The sequence below is a fragment of the Lycorma delicatula genome, chromosome 4 (genome assembly GCF_047948215.1).
Source record: "Lycorma delicatula isolate Av1 chromosome 4, ASM4794821v1, whole genome shotgun sequence".
In the NCBI taxonomy this organism is placed as follows: domain Eukaryota; kingdom Metazoa; phylum Arthropoda; class Insecta; order Hemiptera; family Fulgoridae; genus Lycorma; species Lycorma delicatula.
Window position 1 is genome coordinate 110365023 of NC_134458.1, and position 15660 is coordinate 110380682.

At 27.8% G+C, this 15660-nt stretch overlaps 1 protein-coding gene across 4 annotated transcripts in view; it reads right to left on the bottom strand.

The window, feature by feature from the left end:
- Nucleotides 1-6451: 6451 nt before the first annotated feature.
- LOC142323745 (uncharacterized) overlaps nt 6452-15660 on the bottom strand; it is a 78901-nt gene continuing 69692 nt past the window's right edge. For all 4 annotated transcript variants that reach the window (XM_075363913.1, XM_075363912.1, XM_075363910.1 and 1 more), the window contains exons 12-13: nt 11065-11300; nt 6452-7450 (exon numbers count right to left, since the gene is read on the bottom strand). In XM_075363913.1, the coding sequence (XP_075220028.1) occupies nt 7281-7450; nt 11065-11300 (406 nt within the window). In that variant the 3' untranslated portion in view covers nt 6452-7280. The remainder of the gene's footprint in view (nt 7451-11064; nt 11301-15660) is intronic.

The following is a 15660-nucleotide window of genomic DNA, read 5'->3' on the forward strand; positions in this document are numbered from 1 at the left end:
TGGCTTGCTCATTGAATTGAATGTTTAATTTTAGTCACAGACGTATTGAAAATATTAATTCCTTTTGTCACATCTTCCCTCTGTGAAAAGGGGTTTTCCATCTATGGTTGCGCAAAAAACTAAATATGGGAATTATCTTTTATCATTTCTTGGAAACAATTTGCTTTTGTGCGTTTTTAACATAGATCCAGATATGGAGAAACTTTTAAATGAAAAACAAATGTAACCATCTCATTAATTTATTTTCTTTATATGTGTACTTATAAATTAAAGTAAAATCTTTATATAAATGATTTTCTCATAAAAAAATAAATGTCTTTTCTTGTAAAATGATTTCATTATTGTTTACATGTAAAGTTGTAAGATAATTTTGCAACCCCCCCCCCTTCATATCACCATAACCCCCAGATTTAGAAATGCCTACCCCTTAACTATAATTTCAAGGTAAGGAGGTTTTAGAGATGCTTCACAATTAAGACAACCTGTAGAAAACTTGTACTGCAGAGAACAAAAAAAAAATTGTTATGGAGACATTAGTAGAGCCTTAAGATGACAACCAGAAAGATTTCCTTCTGTTAGGATGGAATTATTCAAACAGGTTTATGAGAAATTCTAATGATATTGAAATTCAGGTGTTATTGGCAAAGATTACTTAATGCACTATGTAAAGATTTTGATAGAAGAAATTTTGTAAGGAATCTACATTGCTGTAAACCAGATTCTCATTTCTCTACTTCAGTAATATGATATGTTGAAGAATGCCTCAAACTGAATAACCTAGTAAACCATTGTAGTAGTGTTTGTTGCCTGAGAAAATTATCTTATAATTAGGGAGAAGATATTTAATGGATATTCTTTAATGGATGCATAACAGTCAACTCACATCTTGAAATGTTAAAGAGATACTGTTATTCCCTTGTTAACGATCCTGTGTTTGATACTGAATGTCCCTACACTTGACAACATAATGATGTACTTTCTAATTTCACAAGTTAAGTTACCATTTTGATTAAACTTTCCCAGACTGGATGCAACACAGAGAAGGAAATAAATGACAACCAAGCACATGTAATTTGACAATTGTGATATTTCATTCAAATGAATCATCAAAAATATTAATAAAATTAGTTATATGCTGCATTAAATGTATAAGGGTAGAAGAACAACACTTTTCTGATGTGTAATTTGTGTGTATTTACTCAATTCTTATTACTAATTAGGGAATGTTTATAATTTTTACAAATGAATTGAACTTATTACAATATTTAATAAATAATAATGTTTCATTAGTACCGTTCTTGTCACTTCCTATATGCCTTCATCTTATATTTCATTTACTTATCTTACTTTTGGTCATTTTAAGTAGCTAATGAAGTTATAGCAATGCAAAGGTGGCAAAATATTTATATATTGTATACAAAAAGGATAATTTAGTACAAATGTATAGTAACCATTTTACATTTAAAACAATGGATTTTCAATTTTGCCAAGTTTAATCATTTGAATTATATGAATAAATTAATAGCAATTTATTAAAAACATTGAAAACAGCACAAATCCAAGTATTTACCTGGAAATCAACAGATATTAGTAATGCAACAAAAACAACCTGGTGTTATTTCCTTATTACCAGTTAATAAGAAATAATATTTTTAAATATATACTATACGTTTTTTTAATTAAATATAGTAATTACCACAGCAGGAGTATGACATTAAGAGTTTTAGTGTAATATTTCTGTAAAAGAAATAAGTGATATACAAAGCTAATCATTTTCCACACAATCAAATTATGATATAAAATTGGGACATTCATTTTGATTACTTTAACCTTATTTGAAAAATGAGCAATACTAGTAAACCATATGCTAATTGCTCAATTTGGATGAGTACAATTACAAGTTGTTTTTATTATAGTATATTTTAGAAGTTTTTTCATGCTTCATACAGATGTAAATTCAAGTTAGGTAAAAAATCTATCATAAAATTGTACTTTTAATTTTTCTCCAATTATTTTGAAGGAAAGTTTAATAATAAAATAATACACATCAGCTCAGAGTAAAACAAATGGAAAAAAAGAATAATTACTTTTAATTTTTTACTGTCATAATAAAGCATGTTTTGGGCTTAAAATTCATCAGTGAAGTGATAGCATGACTAGAATTAAGTGATGGGGAAAAGCTCATAGTTTCCCAGGATGAACTGTAAAGACTGGTACCTTATTATCACAGAAGCACTTTTTTTCAAATTCACATACTTTTAAATTTTTATCTCTCAGGATTTCTTTGTTTTTGATAGGTCAAATCATAGTTCGGTTCACTATGTTTTGAAAGGTTTACTTTTAACAATTTACAATCATTTTGTAATTACTAAATGTCAAGTAATTAATTTTAGCCCTTCTTCGTACTGATTTTTCTTTAGATTTTTTTCATCTATTATATACAACATACCCATAAGACTAATTCAGCATAACCTGTTTTACCTTGTAATATTTATAAAATTCATATTGATTTTGCTTGTACTTTTGTATATAGCCGAGAGCTTCAGCACCAAAAAGATTCAAAATATTTTATCATGGTTAAAATAATACTTTTGAATTATTTTACAATTCTAAATTTAAAGTTAGCATACTTTTGAATTTGATTCAACAAGATAAAATAAGAATATTAAATTAGATAATTAATATTTTACAGTTACCATTTCATTTACCCAACAGTATTTCTTGATCTTGATCTTGATCTAGGTCAATAACATTAACCTATGTTTCTTGAAAAAAAATCAGTTTATCCTACAGTCTAAAATTCTTGAATTACAGGTTTCTCAAGTTTTCATAAATATTTCAAAACAGAATTATCTGAAAGCGATACTCTTATCACAACTAACTCAACTAGCGTGACTTGAACTGTTGTCACATAAATAGTTTATATCTATTTGAATGGCTGTTGCAATTTGCAATAACCTTGAAATAATATAGATATTTCAAGATTATTATTATTATTATTATTATTTTCAGATTATTCTTAGATACCTTAGATATTTCTATATTCTTAGAGCTTTTATTTTACAAAGCTGTTTTGGTGCACCATAAAAATATTACACTAATAAAACTGCTAGTAAAGGAAAATTTGGATGAAATAACAATGAAAAAATAACATAGTGGAAATTCAATTCAAAATAAAAAAAACTGGGCTGTTTTGTATACCTAATAATAATAAATAATGTACACAATAATTATAAATAATAATAATAATAATAATAATAATAATAATAATAATAATAATAATAATAATAATAATAATAATAATAATAATAATAATAGAGATAGTCTGCTTTTAGTGAAGTTAAAATTTAGCACTATTCTTGTCTATCAGTATTTTTGTACTAACAAGAAACTAACATAGTGGGATTCAGTACTAATTTGCTACACAATCCCACTTATATTTGTATAATTTGTCCACTCATAAACAAATTGCAATAATAAAATTGTTTTTTTTATTAAAACAACATTTATGATAACATAACATTGTTATCACATAATATTGCCTGAAATCACAGTTGAGTACATATATTAATATTAACTTTATAATGTACAGTGTATCAGTACACTGAGATCACAAAAAACAAGTTTCCTTCCCTGAACATTGTACATCATTAGCTCTAACAATTTATAAAATTGTGTTTTTTCCTCTTAAAGAGTAATACCTAGCAAACAGCATTTTTATTTATAAATTGTAAGTGGTTTACAGTCATAGTAAACATGAAATTGAATTTCCCAGATGTTATTTGTAACAAGAATCAAATAAAGCGAAGAGTATTTTTAAAGGTACAATTGATGTTAAAATTCAACTTTAAATTTTTTTAAAGAGCCTTTTATAACCTAATAAAGAAAGAAGACATCTGAATTTTGAGTTATAATTTTAAAACTAATAATGAAAAAACTTAATACAAACCAAATTTAAGCTTGCTTCTCATTTTTTAAGACAGACTAAAAAAATAATATTTTTACACACATGCATTTTGTGCAATTTATAAACATTTCCAAAAAAATTCTGTAAGAGATAAGTAACCACAAAAATGTGTAAGTCAACCACAAAAATTGGATGGATGGTTGAAAAGGAAGAGTAAACTGAATGGAAATAGATATTAAAAACCTTCAGTCAATGCCTAGCTTTACTGCATAACTATAGCCGCCTTGAGCAAAAGGTTCCATAAGGTATGAAAATAGCTCTAGACCTTTGTCAATTATTTTTAATTTAAGGTTGCTTTCAAAAATCTATGTAGCAATACTTTATTTGTGCTTCAATATACTTAACACTCTGGTGGTGACACGAGGTGGCATATGTCACCCAATACATAGTTTCTATAGATTTATTACAAAAGAACTCAATGAATTAGGATGAAGTTTAACTTACTATGCAGTTTATGTAATGAAGTGTAATGTAATGTAATGTAATCCTCAATTGGACTTTAGAGAGCTCATACATAAAATTGCAGGCAATATCTATTATTCAGTTTTTCTAAGTTTTTGTTTAAGAACCTACACTTGGGTGTCATTCACACATATGTCACCCGTGCTATTGAAAAATGTGAAGTTGATGTAAATAATTACGTTATTGCTGCTAAACAGGGACGTACACAAACACTATCTGCATGATTACATTTTCCTGGTTGATATTTATATTTTACTATAATTACAGTTTATCATTTATGTTAATTTATTACTCACAGTTTATCTTATTTGTATATATTGATATGGCTAAATTTGTTAGCGTATTATGCGTGTCATATAATATGTACTACGATGATATATCTCATCTTTCTGCATTTTTTTCAAAACACCACTGTTGCTGTTATATTTGTGAAATGTTTACCAGTATTATTTAAAGGTTTTCAGAGAAATATAAATTTGATGTTTTGTTTTGAAAAGAATGCAAATAAAGTTTTAGTTTAACTACTGTTAGGTATATTTGTTGTATTTTGCGAAAAAACCTTTTTAATTCGAAACAAATAAAAAACATAAATAACCAATAATTCAAGACAAAAAATAATTTAGTTTATGTAATAGAAATTATCTATAAAAAATATAGGTGGGTGTGACATATCACCCACATGACTACTCTCATTAATATTTTGTTTGCATCTATCTTTGTTAATCTACTTCAAAACCTACAAACAAACAAAAAATCATAAACAATTCCTGTCTACACAAACTATGATATGAATAATCTACTGTCACGCACAACTTCATGTTATGATGATTTTAATGACTTGGTTAACAAGCTGACATAAATCATGCTTTACAACAATAGCTAAGATTATTATCACAAAATATTTTTAGTTTTGTTTATAAAACAATGAATACAAAATTTCCATAAATATGTTGAAATAAGTAATAGAATAATACTAACAACAATAATGGATAGCGTGATAATTTATTGTGTAATTTTGTTTTATTCTGCAAATTATTTTGTATACAAATGAAATACATAACTCTCAATCTCCAAATAATTAAAATATACCACATAAACACAGTCAACTGGGCAAAATCAAGCCTACTCTCATACCTCATCCATAATATAGTCACTGGCCAGTGATGAAAGTATTACGAAGTGCTTTTATAAGTAATAGTCAAATAATTTTATTATAATAGTTATAATTTTAATTCACTTATAATAAATAATTTCTATTAAGTATTATTATTTTAATAATATCTACTACACCAGAGGTAATTTAAATTTACATATATGGATTTTAATATTTTAGTTAATATTTTTAAATATTTCAATATCCGAATTTAATATTTACCAAAATTTATTTGCTATTTGTAAACATATCAGTCTTCAGTTATAATATTTGAAGTGGTTAATTGGTCTAAATGGCTAAAAAATAAATCTTTTATGTCAAAAATAAATGCTCTTATACTGTGTAAAAAATGATGTTACATCTAACTCATTATTGTTACAATAAGCAAAATAAACACTGAAATAAGCAAGTGTCATTTTCTTAAGGATTTATTGGTTAAAAAGTCTTACAAAAAAACTTGAAAAATTAGTTTATAACAATTAAGGAATGTTATAAAAAAAAAATTAAACTGCTATATTAAATTATTAGAAGATTATCAGTATTTTCTTTAATCAATGATTTTGGTAGAAGACTTATCAAACTTCACCACTCAGAAGTCTTGAATAATGCATAGATTAACCCAAGCAATCTCTGTTACTTATATTATTATCTAACACAAAAAACAATATATTATACTAATAAATAAACAATTATAAATGACAATTGAGTAAAATAAACAACTGTCATTTATAAAAGTTGTTTGTTTATAACAACTTTACGTTTTATTTTTTTATTCAGAGGGGTAAAAAGGGGATAAAAAATTACAATTAAAAAAAATCAAAATTACAATAAAAAAATGGAGTTTTACAGTAATTGTTTACTTAAAAATAAATATCTTTATTAATAAATTATAAATACATTATGAAAATATACAAAAAATAAATATTGGAACAAAGCAAATAATATCAATAATTAATAAATATGCCAGAAAATTTATCATTGATAAACTATAAAAAAAAATTGTTAAAAGTCGAGACAATTATTAACTTTGTTACAAATTTATAAAAAAATTTGTACACAAAATTAAAATGCATAAAATAAAATTGTAGAAAAAATGTCTAAAAATGGGCTTGTTACACTGGACCCTAAGAATTAGTTTTATTTGTAAAAATCAGTAAATTTCTTTTATTATGTTATCCCTTAAACAGTTAAAACTTTAAAATTGAACACATAATTTCAAATTTTATAATCTGTAATAAATGTATAAAAAAATATTTTGCTTGCTTATTTCACCTGTCTGCTAATCTTATTTTAATTATAGCAATCAGTTTTCTAAAACTCTTGGAAGTTCAACTACAAATATAATCTTTAACAATAAAACAAACTCTTGGAGTTACGACAGATATTGATTTTCAGTATCCATAAAGGAATCACCATCTTATGAAAAATTAAGGTAAAAATAAAAAACTAATTAATGCAGAGATATCTACAATTGTTAGCACATTTAAAAAAAATAGAATATAGATAAAGAAAGTTCAAGTTATTCATATATAACTTGAACAAAAACAATAGTATATATTCATAAAGCAATAATAAATATTGAAACAATGATATAACAATCCAAATAATAAATTCTTCTTCCCTAATGTTCAGAAGCAGCAATTATTTTTCATGTAGAAATCATAATTAAAAATTATGACAGCTCACAGATATTACATTTCATAAGAGTGAGGCAGGAGGCAGTGTTATTGAACCATGTCCAGACAATGTCGTTGGTAATTCAGCAATACCACTTAACCAAGCACCTCTCTGAATATTCCAGCTTTCAACATCATTCAAAGCACACATTCGTTCTGTCGATACACCACCAATAACAAGCATAGAACTTCCTTTAAACAAAAAATTAATTTAGTTTTATAACTGTCTGAAATGTTTATAAGTAAGATCCACAAACTAGGTCTTATTAAAAGACTACAAAATTAGTTAACATAAATTTTCTATTATGAAATATAAATTGCCAGCATAAGCAAGTAAAGAAATTTAGTAATAATACCTCAACCACGCATGAGTCATGGATGATATAAATCCAGTGTTTTTTGTCTCCTTTACGCATCACACGCTAGCGCATGGTCGTGTTTTTCAGGTTTTTAAAACATTTTATATTCCAAGACATGTATAAATGTTGATAACCAGTATACTTAAGCGAGTTAAAAATAAAATAATTCATCATGGACGGTTAAATACACCGATGAAAAGCAAGCGGTGAATGTGCTAAAATAAGATTACAATTCTTAGATTAAGCATACTTTGAACTAATTATTAAAATAATGATTCTAATACTTACATTAAGAGAAAATTTTAATTTTTAATAACAGTTCTATACAAAAAATAAAATCAGATAATTTTTTTTATTCAAAAAGAAAACTATTTGATTTTATTATTTTTTTAATCAATGCTGAAATTATTGCCACAATTAAAAAAGATAACTTCAAAAAATGTTTAGTCCAAAAGTGTGGGAAAATAGCTTATAAAAACCTCAGAGAAAAAGCAGTTTCATGTTTAGTTAATTTAAACCCCTAATACCATAATGGCACCCTGATGAAGCATAAGGATCTTTAGGCCATTCATATTCTATTTCTGCTCATTTTTGCTTTTTTTATTGTCTATTTACATAACCCCCAAAAGTTTGAATTCGTTGAGGCAGTTTTCTAAAATTAATAATTTTAAAATTTGTTTACATTGTATACACAGAGAAAGTTTTCTGAGAACATGTCATGTAAGATTTTTCCAATAAATAAGGAGGAAACTCCAAGAAGAGAATGTTGAGTAAGATACTAGTGATTTACCATTTTACTTCAGTTAATATTCTTTTGTACAGAATGAGGAGGATGTGTTTATCAACAAAAATTAAACTGATTATCAAAAAACAGTTTAAACAGAACTGAGCTTTATAAAGTAGTTTTTTTTAATAACGTAAAGTAGTTTCAAAATAAAAGAAAGGAGAATTAAAATATATTACAATGACAATAATTTTCTTCAAATTTCCAAGTTATTCTAAAAACTATGATAATATATATGAACATTATATATGATTACATATAAACCAAAATTTATTCCTTTTGATTAAAATTTAATTAATTTACCAGAAAAGTATTCCATTATTAACATTTTACTTTCCAGATAAGAGGGGAGTTTTAAAATTTATTCAAAATTTAGTGCCTGTGTACAGTCAGATATATCCAATTATAGTTGGACAAAAAATACATAAGCAAAATATGTAACAATTTTTGGTTCCAAATAACTGCCAATGCAAAGTGTTGTGTAAATGTATGCAAGGAGAAGTGGTTTCAATAGGTATATCCATAGTTATATAGCGACAAAAAACCTTATTATAATGAACGTGTGAAAAGTAATTTCAGCTCTCTTTCATGGAAACTGAATAAGCTGTGATTAAAGTACATAAACAAAAAAAAGGAATTTTCAAGAAAACAGATTTGAAGTTGAAACTGTAACAATTCAAAAGTTTGACTCCATCTTCTTGCTGGTCTTCTAATTTCCTTTTTATCTGCTTGAAATCAAATTTGGTAAATTTTTGTGGTTAAATTTTGAATTCTTGATTAAATTTTTAATTGTATTTAAAATAATATTTATTACAACAATAAAAAAATGTTTAATTTAAAACATGTTACATCAAGCTCTCTTGGCAGTTTCATGAAATACATACGAAACATGATCTGTTAGCTTATTAAGTTATAATTTCTTTATATACCTACTACAAAGATAAAAAAAAAAATTGAACAACATAAGATCACATGAATACAGTGCAAGCTAAAGATTATGAACACAAACTCCAGGTAAAAATTCACTCCACTAGCATTTTTTGATGCTCATAAAAAACAAACTAATTTTTTGAATCCATTTTTACTTTTAAGCAATAAGATAGTACTTTGTAGTTACTATTCATTTCAAGTCCTAGTAAAGCCAGTTATTTTTACACGGATTTGAATACTAGATCGTGGATACCGGTGTTCTTTGGTGGTTGGGTTTCAATTAACCACACATCTCAGGAATGGTCGAACTGAGAATATACAAGACTACTACACTTCATTTACCACTCATACATATCATCCTCATTCATCCTCTGAAGAATTATCTAAACTGTAGTTACCGGAGGCTGAACAGGAAAAAGAAAGAAAGTTACTATTCACTTAAATGCAATAAAATAAATGTATATCATGTTACTAACAATTCTGTACTGATATTGCTAGGTAAAACCCAAAAAGACTTTGGATCCTCCAAACCACATTTGAATAGAAGTCATTAAAAACTGGAAAATTTTTCTGCTGGTCATTTCCAAATGTTATGGCCCATCAAAAATAAGATGTTGGAAATTCACAATTGAAAAATCTTGCTTCTATTTTCTGGTAGTCCATCTAAATTAAAATAAATTCTTTCATTGTCTCTAATTATAGTCTAAGCTATAATTCTGACTCTCCACTCTTTTTACTACTATAAAATTATTTTCCCAGAGTTGTGATTATTTAACTCAACCTTCAGTTTTCGAAGTAACAAGTTTAATAAAACAATATCTCTGACTTGTATGTTTATTTGGGCTCAGAAGTTTGGTCTGTTAATTTTATTTAATCTATCTCTTGGAACTCATCTTGTACATGTTCGAAATATTTGAGAAAAGTGTACTAATATCTAAATCACAACTTTTGGTAATTCTTCTTAATGTACCTCACCTGTGTCATTTTATAATGTGAGATTCTAGATCAAGAGTTGATACTCCATTTGGTCAACTCTCATGTTGGTTATCAATATAACAAGTACTTACAAGCAATTGTTCAGCAAGCAGTGAAAATTTGTACATTTTATATAATTTTTGATATACTTCTTGAGCATTTCGGTGTAAATTTCAGATGGTTTTGCATGCTCTAAACATAAACCTTACCGCTGAATATTTTTCTTCAAAGGAACAATTTTCAGGAGGTCTTAACATTGTTTAATGGTTGATAATTAATTATGAGTATTAAAATAATTTTCAGTTAGACTTTATAAATTGATGATAGGATACCAACTTATGATTTTCAAAGTATCATTATATCTTTCTATTTTATTAGTTTTTTAACTACTCATATTTATCAGTTAATTTATTGAATAACACTCAAAGCTTCAAGTACTTTTAAATTGCTGGTAAGAGTAATTGCATGAAGTAAATATGAATGACATTCAAGAATTAATTCGCTGTTAATAAATAATTTGTTTGACATAATTAGGTAGCAATAGTAATGCTACTACAATTGTAATGATTTTATACGTGCTGTAATATTTATTAAAAAAAAGCAAAAAAAAAACAATATAAAATTACTAACATGTATATAGTACATGTCACTACCCGTATCTTATTAAAACTTATACTAATTATTAATTGTTAAAAGGAATTGAAACTGAAATGTTAGTTATAACCATGAGTTCACATTATATTAAAATTATTCCATACCTAGATAGCACACAGAATGAGCATGACGAGCAGTATTCAGCTGAGAATGTACCCTCCATTCTTGTTCTCTATCATCCCAAACATCTACATCACTTACGCTTATTATATTTCGATTACCAGTACTCGTATTTTCTGTGAAATCATTACTAGCGCCACCAATAAGGAATAAAGTATCATTCATAACAAACAATGACGTGAAACTACGAGGAATTCGAAGTGGAGGATTTATATGCCATCTGTATTTATAAATAAAAAACAACACTGAAAATTAAATAATTAAAAAAATATATTATTACATAAGTTATTAAACATACAATCAATACTATAAATAAAGTATCACAAAACACATCACTAAATACAGCAATCACAAATTAATAATAGTTGTACTAACAATTTGGCCTATTTATTAGTAAGTTTAATTTACACAATTGAATAACACTGGTCAACACAATTTTTGGAACTGGAAAGATAACTGATGTTTTACAAAATATTTTTCATGCTAAATCAGAATATATATTCCAGACATTACATTTTCAAATTATTATAAAAAGTTATAGTATGTGTATAGTATGCAAGTTATACAACATACAAATTTGTTAATGTTCTTTTAATAAAATGTTTAATCAGGTCTAATTTCCTGCATGAATAATGCTGTTGATCTAACAACATAATGCTATAAAAATACAGTTGTAATAGCCACTTAAATGTGAATAAGTAGAATGAGTCAAATAATGAGTCATTCCACTAGTTACATCAATTTCCTTCAGGATGACTTCATCTCATTACATTAATTCATACAGTTTACTTTTAAAATTTCTTTTGAAAATTTACAATGTGAATAGAAATCACTCTGGTAAAAATTGTTGTACATCCAAAATTATTTCAGAAGTGATAGTAGCTACTAACAATCATAACTTTGAGATAAATTTTCTTATGAAATTATTATACTGTTAATCAAAAAAATTAATTAAACATTAGAACACTAAAATTTTAAGAAATTGGGTAAAGGAAAGGGTCACTAAATTAGCAAAATCATCAAAATGATGGTTGTGAATTTCTAGCGTTATGAGGTATTTATCAAACATTGGAAGACAACACACTGTTTTAAATTAAAATAAAAGTTATTTATTTTTTTTGCTAAAAGCTTCTCAGTACTACTTATGATGACCATTTATTAGATTCTAAATAACACATTTTAATCTGGCAATTCAGGGTGCAACAAAGTACAGGTACATTAATTACATTTAAAACAACAGGATATAGTTTCATAAAGACCCTAAATTAACAAAGCTGCACTAGATAATTGGAGATTTCCAAAATACCAATCAATTTGAATCAAAATAAAAACACAATCAGTCAATTTATTTTTATCACTAATACATTTATAACTTTAACATCACTGTAATTAAATGTAACACAGAAATGTTAAGGATAAAACTAGACCTGTTGAAAGACTGGTCATTTATAAATTAATTTATAAAAACAAAAAATGTACAACAACAATAAAGGTTATGCCTTCTCTTAAATTTTTCTCATAGGAAAGGTTATAATTGATAATAAGGTTCATGCTACCTCTGTCTTCCTTAAGATAATTATTTTCTCATTTAACTATCAGGATTATGCCCAACTCAGTGGTTTAAAATGTTTAAAAAAAAAACTTTATACACTTTCTTTTGGAATTGCCTAAAATAATACTTCTAACAACTTCTGTTTTTACACCATTCTATGGTGTTTTTTGTTAACAGGTTTTTTATTTGTTGATTTAATGTTCATTATTTTTTCATTGTTTATTTATTTATTACTCTTTTTGACTTCTAATTAATATTTTTATTAATACTAATGGTGATGATTGTTTAGCAATTCAAATAAATATCTTGATTTTAATTTTTTTTTTTTTACAAAAGGAGTTTCAGCATTTTCTTGTTTTCCAATTTAATTTAATAACCAAATTAAAAAGCCCTTTTTTATACAAATGCCTTAGTACAAAGGACTTTTATTAAAATATCTATTTTGCTTTAATTCTTTTATGATACAAATATCTTATTACATCGATGAAACAATATCCCAGTAAGTTAAACATTAGAAATCCTATAAGAGTAAGAAGTCAGCTTAGCTTAAAGTAAAAATAAAAATAAATTAGCATAGGAAAATCTACTAGACCTTATTACTTTAGTTAATGAATGATAACATATAAAACAATTTACCCACCCATTAATTAGGCAGTATTGTGCTAACATTCTTAGTCCTAACATAAACCATGTATACAGTGTTGAACCAAAATATTGTTAAAAAATAATAAATTTGACCATCTTTAGTGAACCTGGAGATGCACAGTAATAAGATGTAAATTTCCGTTACTGAAATCTACATAAATAAAAATGTAAATGTTCATTTGTTCAAAATCTTAAATCTTCTAAAGTTCTTCACAGATTGCTTTGAAATTTTGACAACGCTGCATTCGAATACGCATGTGTTTTTATATACCCACTTTATATACCTAAGATGTCAACACCTGTGACAGGTAAAAACATGCTTTTTCTGAAAAACAGAGCTATTTGTTGGATGTAAAAACAACACACGCTGTACTAATGTTTTACATTTCCATTTCAATGTTTCTGATATGTGTGTCCGCTACAGACTAAAAAAACTACTGGACCGATTTTCGCACAGAGAACAAAGGAACAACAAGAAAAGGGAAATTGGGAAAAGTCAAAAAAGGTAAAAAGGAAAAAAGAAAAAGGGAAATGAAAAGGGGTAAGTAGAGAAAAGAAAACTGGGAAAAGGGAATGGTAAAAGAGAAATGATAAAAGGAGGAAGAAAATGGGAAATGGGGGAAGGAAAAGGGAACAGGGGAAAGGAAAGGAAATGTAACTTGGGAAAAAAAAATACAAAGGGGGAAGAGGAGGAAAAGGGGAAAAGGATAAAAAGGAGAAAGGGTAAAGGTTAAATTTTGTGAAGTTTCATAATGTACATTTTATTAATGTTTTTTATCAAACTTTCAATTGTGTTCATTTAATCTATATGTATATATATATATACTCAAATCTAGCAATAGCAAAGCATTGCCGGCTCTTTTTAAACTATCATTGCTAACTGTCATGGATAAAAACATAGCAAAATAGAATAATGTAGTCGAGTGGAAGCTTGTGTTGCGGTCGGACGTATTGTTGTGCGCTCTGTCTTATACTGTTTTTTTTTTTTTCGGATCAACGGTTTTATATCTGATTTTTGGAATTGGGAATTGACGGTGGAAAATTTTCGGAAGTGTTTTAATATAATTTGGTGATATTTGGTTGCGGACTGACCTTTTTATTGAATTTTTTTATCTGAGTAGCCTTATAGCTATTGGCAATAAGGTTCATAGTTGACTGCTGGTCGCAGTGGTTAGTGTGTGTTAGTAGTGGTGTACCTTGAGTTGTTTTCAATTCGGGTGTAGCTTATTTGTAGTGGATGGCATAGACAATTGTAACTGGCATCGACTGATAATATTGTTTATTATTATTCAAGTGATTATTAGTTATTAGTTTATTATTAATTTCGGTTGTTCACAGATAAATTTTGCAAGTCAAGCGATAAGCTCTGGCTTGTTCGTGACGTCATTGAAATACAAGTAAACAAGGACTTGTAAAAATTTTCAGAAGTTTTACGGTGTACTAGTAGAAATTTTTCTAAGTGTTTGCGATACTTCACACGGGCAAACTCCTATCCTCCATATCTCCTATAGTTTTTACCATAGAACCAAAATTCCCAAATATCTATCCGAAACCAAAGATTTCTGACCTTCTGACCCCCCCTCATATTTTGACCCCCCCCAAAATTTTTGACCCCGGATTTGGACACATACATTTTACTTCCCCCCCCCCAATTTTTTTGGGGGTACCCGCCCGTGTGGGGTATCATAGGACTCGGAATCAACCCCTGATTTCGAATCCGAGTCATGAGAAGACGAAGCTCGCTTCCAATAGAAGATAAGGCCTCTCCAGAGGCTGGGCCCTCGAGGGGAACTGCCGGAAAGATGGATGGTGTTTCTGAAGTCTCAGAAGACATGGACATTGCAGGATTAAATCAAGGAAAAGCAAAGTGGAAGACAGTAGAGGGGAGAACCGCCAAGCGGCCGAGAGCAGGCTCATCAGAAGAAGAGGAGGCCCCCCTTAATTTGAAGGAGGTTACGTACAGGCTGGGTAATGCACTATTACAGCTTAGGCAACTAACTGGCAAGGCCAGTGTAACGGCAATCAAGGCTCATGAGAGGGAGCTGACAGAAATTTATAAAGATTTACAACGAATAAATGATGAGACTCCAGACACAGTCGACCAAAGTACGCAAACCGAAAGTCATGGCAGGAACGAGATGTCAGATATTCTAGATGTAGAGCTGACAGATGAACAACTGATAGACAGATTACCCACACGATGGTCAACCTGGGTAATGAACAGGCTGACCCAGGAGAAAGATCTAAGACCAGGAGATGACAGCTGTTTTTTCATCGATTTGAATGGATTAAAGCCATCCAGCCGGTATGCTGGGACGGCACCTGGGGCAATGATCTTACAAGACTCCACCATCCTCGAAGATGGAAAGATCACAAATACCGG